The 12,046-nt window shown below is 47.2% G+C and overlaps 1 protein-coding gene across 3 annotated transcripts in view; it reads left to right on the top strand.

Annotated features, from left to right (window-relative positions):
- Positions 1-12,046, top strand: part of CHD2 (chromodomain helicase DNA binding protein 2) — an 85,378-nt gene that overhangs the window by 61,979 nt on the left and 11,353 nt on the right. For all 3 annotated transcript variants that reach the window (XM_071441279.1, XM_071441278.1, XM_071441280.1), the window contains 14 exons: positions 937-1,125; positions 1,614-1,776; positions 2,146-2,298; positions 2,775-2,846; positions 3,917-4,066; positions 4,659-4,807; positions 5,317-5,413; positions 6,143-6,235; positions 6,710-6,883; positions 7,806-7,981; positions 9,441-9,482; positions 10,433-10,572; positions 11,274-11,412; positions 11,551-11,701. In XM_071441279.1, coding sequence (XP_071297380.1) covers positions 937-1,125; positions 1,614-1,776; positions 2,146-2,298; positions 2,775-2,846; positions 3,917-4,066; positions 4,659-4,807; positions 5,317-5,413; positions 6,143-6,235; positions 6,710-6,883; positions 7,806-7,981; positions 9,441-9,482; positions 10,433-10,572; positions 11,274-11,412; positions 11,551-11,701 — 1,888 coding nt within the window. The remainder of the gene's footprint in view (positions 1-936; positions 1,126-1,613; positions 1,777-2,145; positions 2,299-2,774; positions 2,847-3,916; positions 4,067-4,658; positions 4,808-5,316; positions 5,414-6,142; positions 6,236-6,709; positions 6,884-7,805; positions 7,982-9,440; positions 9,483-10,432; positions 10,573-11,273; positions 11,413-11,550; positions 11,702-12,046) is intronic.

Genomic DNA, 12,046 nt, shown 5'->3' with positions numbered 1-12,046 from the left:
CTCAAGGGAGTGCAGAATGGCAGAAATCCCTGAATTAAACTCAGTGGTGTGACAGCAATGATAGGAGAACAGACATTAGTGGGGAAATCAAAGGTTAAATAACTAACATGAGGAGCATTTCTGGCAGCAAACTGAATGGGGAAACCTGATACATGCCTTTCAAATCTGTCTGCTGTCTTCCAGGCATCTCTAAAAAGCTAAACTTGTTTGAAGCAATCATTTCAGCCATTTCTGAGGTTTCCAGTACGCTGTGGTTCAGGCCCCTCTGCCAACCATTTCATGGCAGCTCTGGGGGTGCTGTCTGGCTGATTGTGTGTTCACAGTGTAACAAATGTTTTGTTTCCTTTAAAATAAAATGAGCTGTGGACATCTCTAAGGCTAAGGCAGGCACACCCCAAAGCTCACTGAAAATACGTTTGACTGCAAGAAGAGCTGTCCCCCAAATTCTTTTCGTTGGATCACAGAAAGAGCGAAGGAGAGGCTTGAGGTCTCCCAGGTGGAGGAGAGCAGATCTCCACATTTCAAAGGAGCTGTCAGAGGAAGCAACAATCCCAAAAGAGCCTTCAGAGCAGGGTAAATCAGTCCAGTTGTCAAAGCTGTGCCTGGGGGAGGCACCGTGGAAAGTTCAGAAACTGCTGCCAGGTAAATGCCAGCAGAGTAAAATAGTGGGAAACTTGGGATTTTGGGTCCTGGGAGTCAGTGTGGAGCTCAAATATAAGATGTTAGGAAGGTGTCTAAGCCCAGAGATCTTCTAGCTTTGCCAGCAATCTGTTCAGTTAACCAGAGCAGAGTGAATCTGTTATCTTCCACTGTGTTTCCATTAAACTGCTGCTCTCCTGTCTTGTGGTGCAGCAGGGGTGTATCCAACAGCTGCTGTTTGGTGCCATAAGACAAGAGCTATTCTGACACCTCCCTCCTCCTCCTTTCTGTTGCCAGGTTTGAGTTCTGGGAGGATTTTGAGGAGGATCACGGGAAAGGAAGAGAGAATGGCTACCAGAGCCTTCACAAAGTGCTGGAGCCGTTCCTGCTGCGCAGAGTGAAGAAGGATGTGGAGAAATCTCTGCCAGCCAAAGTGGAGCAGATCCTCCGGGTGGAAATGTCTGCTCTGCAGAAGCAGTACTACAAGTGAGTCACTGCATGAGCTGCTGGCAGTGCCAGTGGAAATGGGCACAACTCTCTGTAGGCCTTGGCAAGGTGTTCCAGTATTCTGTGCATACTGTGGCCTTCAGAGTGCAGTGAGACACCATCACCTGTAGTACTGGGAGCTTCCCAGCAGGAATATGAGGTAGTTGATATCTTTCCTTCTGGAAGATGTTTGTGTGGAGTGATACAGTTCAACTGGCCAGTTTTGCAAGACAGAGGTTATGTCTTTCCTGGGGGAGTGACAATATGCACAAAGTTGGGATGCTGTTCAGTATTAAACAGTGATAATATCAATAGGAAGGTCAGGTCAGGGTTTTTAGAGAGGAAAGAGCATCCTGTAAGAGAAGTGAGAAGAAATGGAGGCAGGGAAGTAGACTGATGCCTGAATGAGCTGTTCCTGAAGGTTTTGTTCCTCCAAGGCTCTGCTCTGCACTGAGTAATGATCCTGACATTCATTTTCCTGCCTGCAGGTGGATTTTGACAAGAAACTACAAAGCTCTTTCAAAGGGAACAAGGGGAAGCACATCTGGTTTCCTGAATATTGTGATGGAATTGAAAAAGTGCTGTAACCATTGCTACCTTATCAAGCCTCCTGAGGAAAATGAGAGAGAGAATGGCCTTGAGACCCTGCAGGTGAGTGGTGTCCTTGGTCACCACCTTTTCTCCTTAAATTTCATTCTTTTGTCCTCCCAACAAAATAATACCTGGTGCAGCTTCATCTTCTGTAACTTCTTCAAAAATAGTTCTCACAGCTAAGCCATTTGAACCCCCAGCCCTCCACTTCTACTGTAGGCAACATTTTATGGCCTTCTAGAGCAGGAGCTATGGGCAGTGTAGGATCTGACTTGTGTGATTCATTGTGAGTGTGGGCTCTGCTGTGTAAATCCAGATGATTAGATTAGAGATGTACAAGAGATGAATGACCCCAAAAGGAGCAGGTCTGTGCAGGTCTCTGTGTGATGTACATAAGAGTAAGATTGGAAATGATGGTTATTTCTTCAGTCTTTGATCAGGAGCAGTGGAAAGCTGATTCTCTTGGACAAGCTGCTGACCAGGCTGCGGGAGAGAGGCAACAGAGTGCTGATCTTCTCCCAGATGGTGAGGATGCTGGACATCTTGGCAGAGTACCTGACTATCAAACACTACCCTTTTCAGGTGAGAAACATCAGCATGGAAAACAGTGGGATCCCCTTGAAAGTGTGGGCAAAAGTGGAGGGAGCTTGAGCAGTGGGAGTCACTGAGTTCCCCAGAGGCTGGTGGCTGGGATTACAGGTGGCACTTACTGGAAGGAACTGGGATGTCCCTTCCTTTCAGTGTGGCCCCATCTCTGCAAAACTCCTCTGACAGGCCCTGTTTTGGCTGTGTCATGTGATAAACCCCGAGGACAGTGAGCACAGAGAGCCTGGCTGGCAGCCTGTAACGGGAGCCGCGGTGTCACCCGCCCTGTGCCTGCTCCCCGAGCATCCCCCAGCCCTTGTGACACAGCACAGTTATTTTTAATTGGTGGCTATTTTTAACAATTAAACACTGCAGGCAGCACAGGGGGCTGCAGGGCTGGCAGCACTCGGGTGCAGCAGTGCCTCAGGGCTCCTTTACCTTCTCTCTTTGATCACTTTTGTTGATTTTTGCAGCGCTTGGACGGCTCGATCAAGGGGGAGATCCGAAAGCAGGCGCTGGATCACTTCAACGCCGACGGCTCCGAGGTACCACAGGCTGGGCAGAGGGTTTGTGGCTGAGCCACAGCTTGTCACTGACACCAGGGGGTTAGTTCAGAACAGTTCTTTTCACAGGAGCCCAGGTACCTTTAAAGACATGGATATGGCAGTTTTTGCAGCCAGCCATATTGCTTGAAATCTCTCAGATCCAAGAAGAAGGGCAGCAAGTCACGTTTCCAGAAAGTTCTGAAGAGGCTGGGAAGAGCCAAAATTTAGTAATTCTCTCCCTGTTGGTCTGGAGAATGAGATGGTTGCTGAGTGATTCCAGTCTGAAGCTGGTTTTGAATATGAAATGACAGAGGCAAAAGAAGGATTTTAGGTGTTGGCAGGCACTGGAGTCCGGTGCTGGAGGTGAAAGTCTCCAGTGTAATAGGAGAGGGCATCTGAAACCTCTCATCTGGGCTTGCTGACTCACAGTGACTGGTGCAAGACACTTGTGTCAGTCAGCCCAGCTGTGAGAAATACCTTTCCTCACTCCAGGAGCCTGGGCTGGAGCGGAATTCTTGGCTCACACAGGGATTGTGAGAGATCATGGTTGTGGGAAAGTTAACAAAAGGAAGTGTGAGGGGGAAAGAGAAAGAAAGCCCATAGAACCTGCCCTTTTCCCTGTCTTGAGGACATCTATGGGGGCTCAGGCATCTTGGCTCTAAGATGGCACAGTCTGTTCATTGCTGATCTCACTCCTAACAGGATTCAGGCAGCAAAAATCAAGTTTGCCTGCTGCCTTTGTAGGAGCTTGGTGAGCAATGGGGTCTGACCTTCAGAAGTGACAACAAGGCACCCCTGCCTTGAGCTGCTTGTGTTGCTCTCCCATATTGATTCATCCCTTCAACTGGGCCAGCACTGCCTCACCCTGGGTCTGGGCTTAAAGACTGGTGCTGCTCAGCCTGCATGAACAGGAAAGGGAAGGAAATATGGGAAGGAAATCCTTTTTCTGCTTTAAGAAGCATGAGTGCAACAGAACCTTCCCTTTTACAGCTTTTGAGTCACCACTGCTGTTTTATGCCCACAGTTACAAGCTGGTTAACTCATGGATGTTTTTATTTTTTCCTTCCCAGGACTTCTGTTTCTTGTTGTCAACAAGAGCTGGAGGGTTGGGAATTAATTTGGCCTCTGCTGATACTGTTGTTATCTTTGACTCGGACTGGAACCCCCAAAATGATCTTCAGGCTCAGGCCCGAGCCCATCGGATTGGACAAAAGAAGCAGGTCAGGAGAGCTGCCTGGGTTATTTCACTGTGGCCTCAGTGTGTGCACCTAAACATCCTCTCACCTCACCAAAGCTTCTGAAAACATGGGCTTTTTGTCCCAGTCCTTGCTCCAGAGAGTGCTGCCCAAGGGAATCTCATTTAAAAAGCAGGAGACAAAAAGTAGCCCAGATTTGCCAGGTGCCAAGTCTTTCTCTTGGTTTTGGGCATACCCAGATCCCAGCCCATGGCATTGCACTTCTCAGCCTAGTCCTAGTGGACTCTGTTCTTTCTTGCCCTGAAAAACTTAAAAAGTAGAACATCCACCTTTTCCAGGGGTTATTAGATATGTGAAAAGCTAGTTTGGTGCTAGTTTGAATTCAGAGCGATTGTTTCAGAAGATTTTTGCTCTGTGCTTAGGCACACCACAGGATCTGTGTTAATTATCCTTATTTTAACTGGATACAGAGAGAATGTGTTTGTTTTTCTTCTGAAAAAGCACATCTGCACATGAAGAGACAATGTCAGCAGCCCAGTGAAAACAGCTGAGGGATGCATTGCTGTATCAGCAGAGCCTGTGCAGGAAATAGCTGTGGTCTCTTTTTGCCTCTCAGGTGAACATTTACCGCCTGGTCACCAAGGGGACGGTGGAGGAGGAGATCATTGAGAGAGCCAAGAAGAAAATGGTGCTGGATCATTTGGTTATCCAGCGTATGGACACCACTGGCAGGACTGTTCTGGACAACAACTCTGGGAGATCCAAGTACGTGGCTGTGTCAGGAGGCAGAAATGTCTGGAACACGTGGCATAACCAGCCTCCCTCCCCTGCTGGCATTTCCCAGTATTTATTTGATAGGGTACAGGGCAGAAGGCTAATGAATCATGGCAGCTTCCACTGATTTGGCTTCTGCAGCCATTTATTTGGATACATAGGATAAAGATGAACAGAAATTTCAAATTAGTTTTAGGGCACTACTTGTTTTTGCTTCTTTCTCTCACCCAGAGATCATCCTGGTTTGAGGGAACCTGGCTGTGGAGCAGCTGCATTTTGGCAGTGACCTCAGATTCTCTTCATTTCCCCCAGTAGATGGAGGTGGTTCCCATTGCAGTCTTTGTGCTGGAGCAGGAAAGAGAATAATAACAAAGCTTTTTATGGTGCTGGGTAGAAAACTTACTCCTTGCTTCAATTGGGAAAAACTTTGGTATGGTTTTGTGCTGTAGCAGTTCTGACTGAACAGCTCAAAACATCTTTTCCTTCTTCTCCTCTTGCAGCTCAAATCCTTTCAACAAAGAGGAGCTGACAGCTATTTTGAAGTTTGGAGCTGAAGATCTTTTCAAGGAACTGGAAGGGGAAGAGTCAGAGCCTCAGGTAGTTTGAAATTGAAATCACATAGCAGCTTGTAGTGCTCTCCAGGTCTGCAAGAAGGACTGTGTGTGGTTGCTCCTGCTTTGTTCTTGACTTGTGCATGAGAGCAAGTTGGTGAATAGGACATGTGGGAGTCTGGAGAAGCTGGAAGCAGAGTCTGGGATTGTGGGATCAGGGATGAGGAGAGCCTTGTGTTGGGGATTAAATGGTAATGGTCACCCAGGGAGTCCCTTGCCTTCTGGGGATTATTAGCTAGTGACAGCACAGCCTGCTGAAGGCTCCTCTCCCTGCCTCTTCTGAGCACTTGCTCAGCACCTTTTTTGGTGATTCTGAACAAGGCAGGAGTCAGCACAGTGCAGTGAACAGGTCGCTCTCTCCTGCCTGAGTGCAACATTGCTTGACAGTTTAGCATGGAGTGTTTTGACCAGTTCTCTAAATGGCCCAAGCAGCAGAGCTTCTCCCCAGGGAGACAGTCTACAGTTCATACATTTCACTGCCTGGAAATGCTCCCCACAAATTTTCCAGCCTTGATGGTCCTTTCCTTCTGTTGTCACCTTATTTGTACTTCATTGTCCCACTTGAGACAGTTCATCCCTGCCCTCTGGGATGACACCCTGCAGATATTTGCACTTTATTTAGCTCATATCAGCACACCAGCCTGTTCTCAAAGCCTCTTACATCCTGCTGTGCCTGGCACCCTCTGCTTTATCCCTCCTTCTCCCTGACTGGCAGGAGATGGACATTGACGAGATTCTGCGTCTGGCTGAAACGCGGGAGAATGAGGTGTCCACCAGTGCCACCGACGAGCTGCTCTCACAGTTCAAGGTATGGACACCCCCAGGCTCTGTGCTGGGATGTGGGAATGTGGCTCCCCACACCCTGAGGTCAGGAACAGGCAGGAGCACCTCGCAGAGATCTCAGAATCACAGAATGGTTTGGGTTGGAAGGGAACTTAGAGATCATCCAGTTCCAACCCCCCCCGAGGTAGGTATTAATTTAATTTCAGGAAAGTGGTTTTGAAGGCTGTGAATAAAATGCAGAATTTACCAAATTTGGAAACAAACCCAATAATTTACAAATACTCAGCAGTACTCCTTAAACTGCACGTACTTCCTCAAAAGCTGTTAGTCCAAAGAAGGGCAAGGAGCCAGGAATGTAGTGGCATAGGGATCAATTATGGAGTAGTTATGGATGTGTTGGCAGAATTCCTGTGGAGAAGGAGTTGAGGCTTAGCAGACAGCTCTGGGGTGTTCCTGCCAGGAGAGGGAATTGCTAAAACTTCTCCCTTGCTTGTAAAAGGTCGCCAACTTTGCAACCATGGAGGAGGAAGAGACAGAGCTGGATGAGCGGTCCCAGAAGGACTGGGATGATATCATTCCAGAAGAGCAGAGGAAAAAGGTGGAGGAGGAAGAAAGGCAGAAAGAATTGGAGGAAATCTACATGCTGCCTCGAATCCGGAGCTCAACGAAAAAGGTACAGCCCATCTTGAGGGGATGAGAGGCTGGAGGAGAGAGCTGCCAAAGAGAATGCTCAGGGGAAGCCTCCCTGCCATCTGAGCATCTCTCCCTCCTCCAAAGTTGGTTGGAATAAAGCACAGAGGTAGCACAGTGATCTCTTGTTGGCACTGTGCATTGCACCAATGGTTTGGGATGCAGCCTGAGGGCCCAGACTGGACTTGGTGTAACTTATCTCACCTTAGCAGACAAAATCAAAATAATCTGTAGTGACCACAAAGCAAAGTACCCAATTGTATTGGATTTTGCTGCAGATTTTGCCATTTTTTGGTTCTTTTCCTTGGGCTCTCTAGCTTCCTGAGTGGCTCTTGCCTAAGTCTGGATCCTGAGGACCAAAAGAGATGGTGTCTTCCCAAGTTCTTCTTTATGTAATGGGATCTACCCCAGTACAAAAAAAAGCTGACTGTGCAAGGATGCTCTGCTGGGACATGGGACTTTAAGGGGTTAGAACTGTTCTATGGGGTGAGCTGGGGAAAAACATTGATGTGAAAAACACAGAGAAGGATAATTCATGTTGGATGAATCCAGATTAATTTCTGAGGTGTCCTGGTTTTCAAAATAGTCTGAGGGACTGTGGCACAAACACATGGAAATCAATATTTTCACATCTCTTAGTAGATCAAAATGAAAAAAAAAAATAGATCAAATTGTGAAACTGGTGGCTGTAAAAGGAGGATGACCACCACAGCCTGAGCCAGCTGGGAACTGCAAAGGTGTGCAGCCTCTCTGGACTGGCCACATGGGCTCCTGCATCTTCAGGAACGGATGCTCAGGTGGTTTACAGCCCATTAAATAGTGCCAGTGCACTGGGGACAGAAAAGGTTGTCAGCTCATTAGATGAGCAGTTGTTAAGTGTCCTGCTGTTTCTCTGGTACCTGCAGGCTCAGACAAATGACAGTGAATCTGATGCAGAGACCAAGAGAAGGCTTCAGAGATCGTCTGGGTCAGAAAGCGAGACTGACGACACCGACGACGAGAAGAGACCCAAGCGCCGGGGACGCCCTCGGAGTGTCAGAAAAGACACTGTGGAAGGATTTACTGATGCTGAAATCAGGAGGTCAGTGCTGGGCACAAGGGACAGTTCAGAAGACAAATATAGAAATCCCATGCAGGTGGGGAAAATCCCAGTTTAATCCAAGATGTGCTCACCTGTAAGCACGTCAGTGGTTAGGCAGAGCTGGTTCACTGGCACAGCTTCTGCACCTTTATATAGCTCAGCTTGATCCCAGCTGATCACCTTAACATTCAGGTCAGTGTAGAGTTGACTGGATTGTCTTTAGTCAGGCTACAGTGAAGCTGGTGCCTGCCTAAAATTAATCCACGCTGTAACTGCCCTTAGTGGGCCAAGTGGATGGAGCTAATGCTGTATAACATGTGAGGTCTTAGGTGCCATGAGCTGCAGAGCTGGAGAAGCCAAGGGCTCTGGTCTTCCTGATATTTTTCTGGCAGTCATCCTGCTGATTTCAGCTCTCAGTGAAAGGCAGGCTCTGGCAAAATGACCTCATGAGAAGCAATGGTCCTGTTAATCTGAATGTGTCAGTCTCTGATGTCAGCTGGAGACTGCATTTCAGAGCATTGTTTTCTTCTCCTATCTTCTAATTCTTGAGTCTTTCCCAGAGATCTTTGTCTTACAGCTCTACCCAGATGTTCAGCCAAAGATGGAAGAGAGGGAGTTATGAGTTTTCCTTAACTCTCTATCTCTGAGCTGGTGTATTTTTAAGCAGGAGATAACAGAGTTTTTGGGCTGTGATAGCTGCCCCATAACCATCTTGAAACCATGGAGCAGGAGGACATGTTATAATATGCAATATAACAGCCATTTAGGTTATTGTGATGTAGCAGAAAGGGGCTGAAAGAATACAAAATGAAAATAAGAAGGCAGAAAATTAATTAATTTTAAAAATAACCTGTAGTTGTAGCCATTGTGTCTACTCCCAGCTCAAGGCAATGTTTGATTGCAGCAACTCTTGCTCTAAAGATGTGTTAGCCACAGCAGGGATTTTCACAATAAAAATAAGACATGAAAATAAATAGCAAACCTCATCTGCAAACCTCTGTGATGGATTGAACCACATTTGGCTCTTCTGTGATGATCTTCTGTGATGGGTTGCTACATTTACAGCCCAAGCTTTAAAATTACTAATGACATTGATTTAATGCCTCTTTTCTTCCTGGAAAAATGAAGTTAATAATTACCAACATGGTGTGAGCCAATGCTTTCTTCTATTTTGTTTTTTGCCCTACAGTAACCACTCTTTTTTTTTTTACCCCTCATCTGTCAAACACTCAACATTCATGACAATGTTGTGTTCTTCTTCAGCCAAGGTCACAAAACTCTTTGTGGGGGCCAATGGATGAGGCTTCCCAGTGCTGAGGGATGCTGAGCTGATCAGTGGGGAATGCAAGGGTGATAATGTGACAGGCTGTAATTAATATATTCAAGCATATTTCTGATGTTGGACCTACTTTTTATGGCAGCTAGTTTAGTTTTTTTAATTTATTTTTTTTCTCCTTAGGTTTATCAAGGCTTACAAGAAGTTTGGATTGCCTCTTGAAAGGTGAGTCCCAGCCTGGCCCTGCTCCAGAGGGGAGCCATGGAGGCACATTGAGCACTGCAGGCACACACTGCTCTGGGTGTTTGACACAACCTGCACTGACAGCACAAGCCTTGCTGTTCTGCCACAGACCCCAAGCTCTGCTGTGCACTCCCTGGTGCCTCTGTTGATGGGCACTGATGAATGCTGGCTGAAAACCAGCTGGAGCAGTGGTGGTGCCAGGCTGTGACACAGCAGGGTCCTGCTGGCACAGTGCTGCCCTTGGGGCATTCCCACTCTGCCCAGAGAGGAGAGGGAGCAGCTGTCAGAACAACAAATGCTACCCAAAACACTTGCCAAGCTTCTCTATGCACGTTAGCCTCAGGACTGGATTTGGAGCATCTTTCCATGCTCTGTCCCTCCTGAAGGGAAACAAAGAGAGGCATCATCCTTAAACATGGATCTGCAGGGCCCTGGCTCTGGAAAGGTCTCAGGGCTGAGGCAGAGTTCCCTGAATGTATTATAGGAGAACTTCAGTGCCTTTTTAGCTGGTTCTGCTCTCCTGGTATGAATCGCAAGGCTTGCATGCGAGTCTTGATGTTACTGACTTCGGGCAGGCAAAAGGGACAGCAGATGGCAGCTTTGGACCATCAAATGGAGTTAATGTGGAACTGGAAAAGCCTGAGGGAGTACTGGACAGTCACAGAGGGTCCCTGTTGTCCCCAGGAGAGACAGTTCTCACCTTTGCTTTGGTACTAAAAAATCCAGAGGATTGGATCAGTTTTTCTCCATCTGCACTGCAGCTGTTAGACAAAAAAAAAAAAGACAAAACCTGGGTTGTTTCCTGCACGAACTCAACTTGTGCATGTTTTATACATTCACATGTGTACAGCACTGAGCTGTGAAACAATGGAGTAGGAAGTGATTGAGAGAAGAGCTGCTGTATCACACACAAAACTGTCCCTGTTCCCCAGGCTGGAGTGCATTGCCCGGGATGCTGAGCTGGTGGACAAGTCTGTGGCTGACCTGAAGCGTTTAGGGGAGCTCATCCACAACAGCTGTGTGTCAGCAATGCAGGAATATGAGGAGCAGCTGAAGGAAAATCCAGCAGAAGGTAGGCAAGGGGGTTGTTAGGGTGGTTTTGGGAGTGTTCCATGGAGCTTGTGAGGAAACCATTCCAGTGCTGGACAGGGAGGCCACATTTTGAAGCAATGAACAAGAGCACACTTAAACCACCCCATCTCTGCCAGGCAGCTCTCACCCTCAGAGAGGAGCCCCTGAGCTTTCTGCTCAGACTGGAATTGCCTCTTGGGTCTGTCAGCTTCTGCTGGACATGAGTTTTTGTGGGGAGAGGCTGCAGTGACCAGTTCATTGAATGCTGGGCCACAAAGCAAAGCAGATCTTATTTTAACTGGAAATCAAACTGGTGCTGTGTACTCCACAGTAAAGCTGGGTCCACAGCAATTCCCAGAGCTGGAATCACCACCCACTCTCTGTCTGGCTGCTCTTTGCTGTTTGTTTGGACATACAGAGTCAGGGATAGATTTCCTGCTGGGTCTCTGCCTGTTGCAGCTGACCAAGACTGCAGAATTAACAGCTACAGTGTACTTAGAAGTATTTTTAAGAAAATGGTACTGGGAGGTGTTTAAATTGCAGATCTAAGCGAGTTAGTGGAAGAAAACTTATATTTTGGGCCTTATATTTAAATAAGAGGTTGCAGGCAAGGTCTTGATCACTGTCTGTGAAGCCATTTTACAGAGACACTTCCTTCTGTAAGAGTTCCCTTAATTAATGCTGTGTTTTATTGCTGAGCAGGGAAAGGACCTGGAAAGAGACGAGGTCCTACCATCAAGATTTCTGGTGTCCAAGTCAATGTGAAATCCATCATCCAGCACGAAGAGGAGTTTGAAATGCTGCACAAGTCCATTCCCTCAGACCCAGAGGAAAGGAAGAAGTGAGTTTGGCTAAGTAGGCAATGCAGAAAGAGGCTCAGGGAATTTGGATTTTGTAGTGGGAAGAGAATAGCCTGGATGTGTGGATTTGCTTTGTCCTCCACAGCATTAAAAGCAGCTCGTGTTTGAAATGCCTTTAGGTACCGCCTGACGTGCCGTGTCAAAGCTGCTCATTTTGATGTAGACTGGGGAGTGGAGGAGGATTCTCGCTTGTTAGTGGGAATTTACGAGCATGGGTATGGAAACTGGGAGCTGATTAAAACAGACCCGGAGCTGAAGTTGTCTGATAAGGTAGGTGGCTTTGCTTGCTGCTTCCATCGGGTCCATTGCAGTGCTCGTAGCAAACACGCCTCATGTATTCCAGAAACAGATGTTTGTGTTTGTAACTACTCCAAAAACCATGATCAATGATAATGAGGAGAACAGTGGCCTTCATGGAATGTTGCATGCTGGATGGAAAGCAGAGTTGTGCCGTTTGGTGGGCAGTACCAGGTGAACCACACTGAACTGATGCAGGCAGGAAGTGGCAGTGCTGACATGTGTGGTTCCATGCACAGGGTGGAAGAGGCTTTGTGACTTGATGTTTCCTTGAGCATCTCACAAGAAGCTGAGTGTGAATTTCTGAGTGGAAATAAT

Source organism: Agelaius tricolor, unplaced genomic scaffold (assembly GCF_023055355.1).
Source record: "Agelaius tricolor isolate 1412-34295 unplaced genomic scaffold, bAgeTri1.0.p SCAF_16, whole genome shotgun sequence".
Taxonomy (NCBI): domain Eukaryota; kingdom Metazoa; phylum Chordata; class Aves; order Passeriformes; family Icteridae; genus Agelaius; species Agelaius tricolor.
The sequence above is the reverse complement of the archived record's forward strand: the minus strand, read 5'-3'. Positions and strand labels throughout refer to the sequence as shown.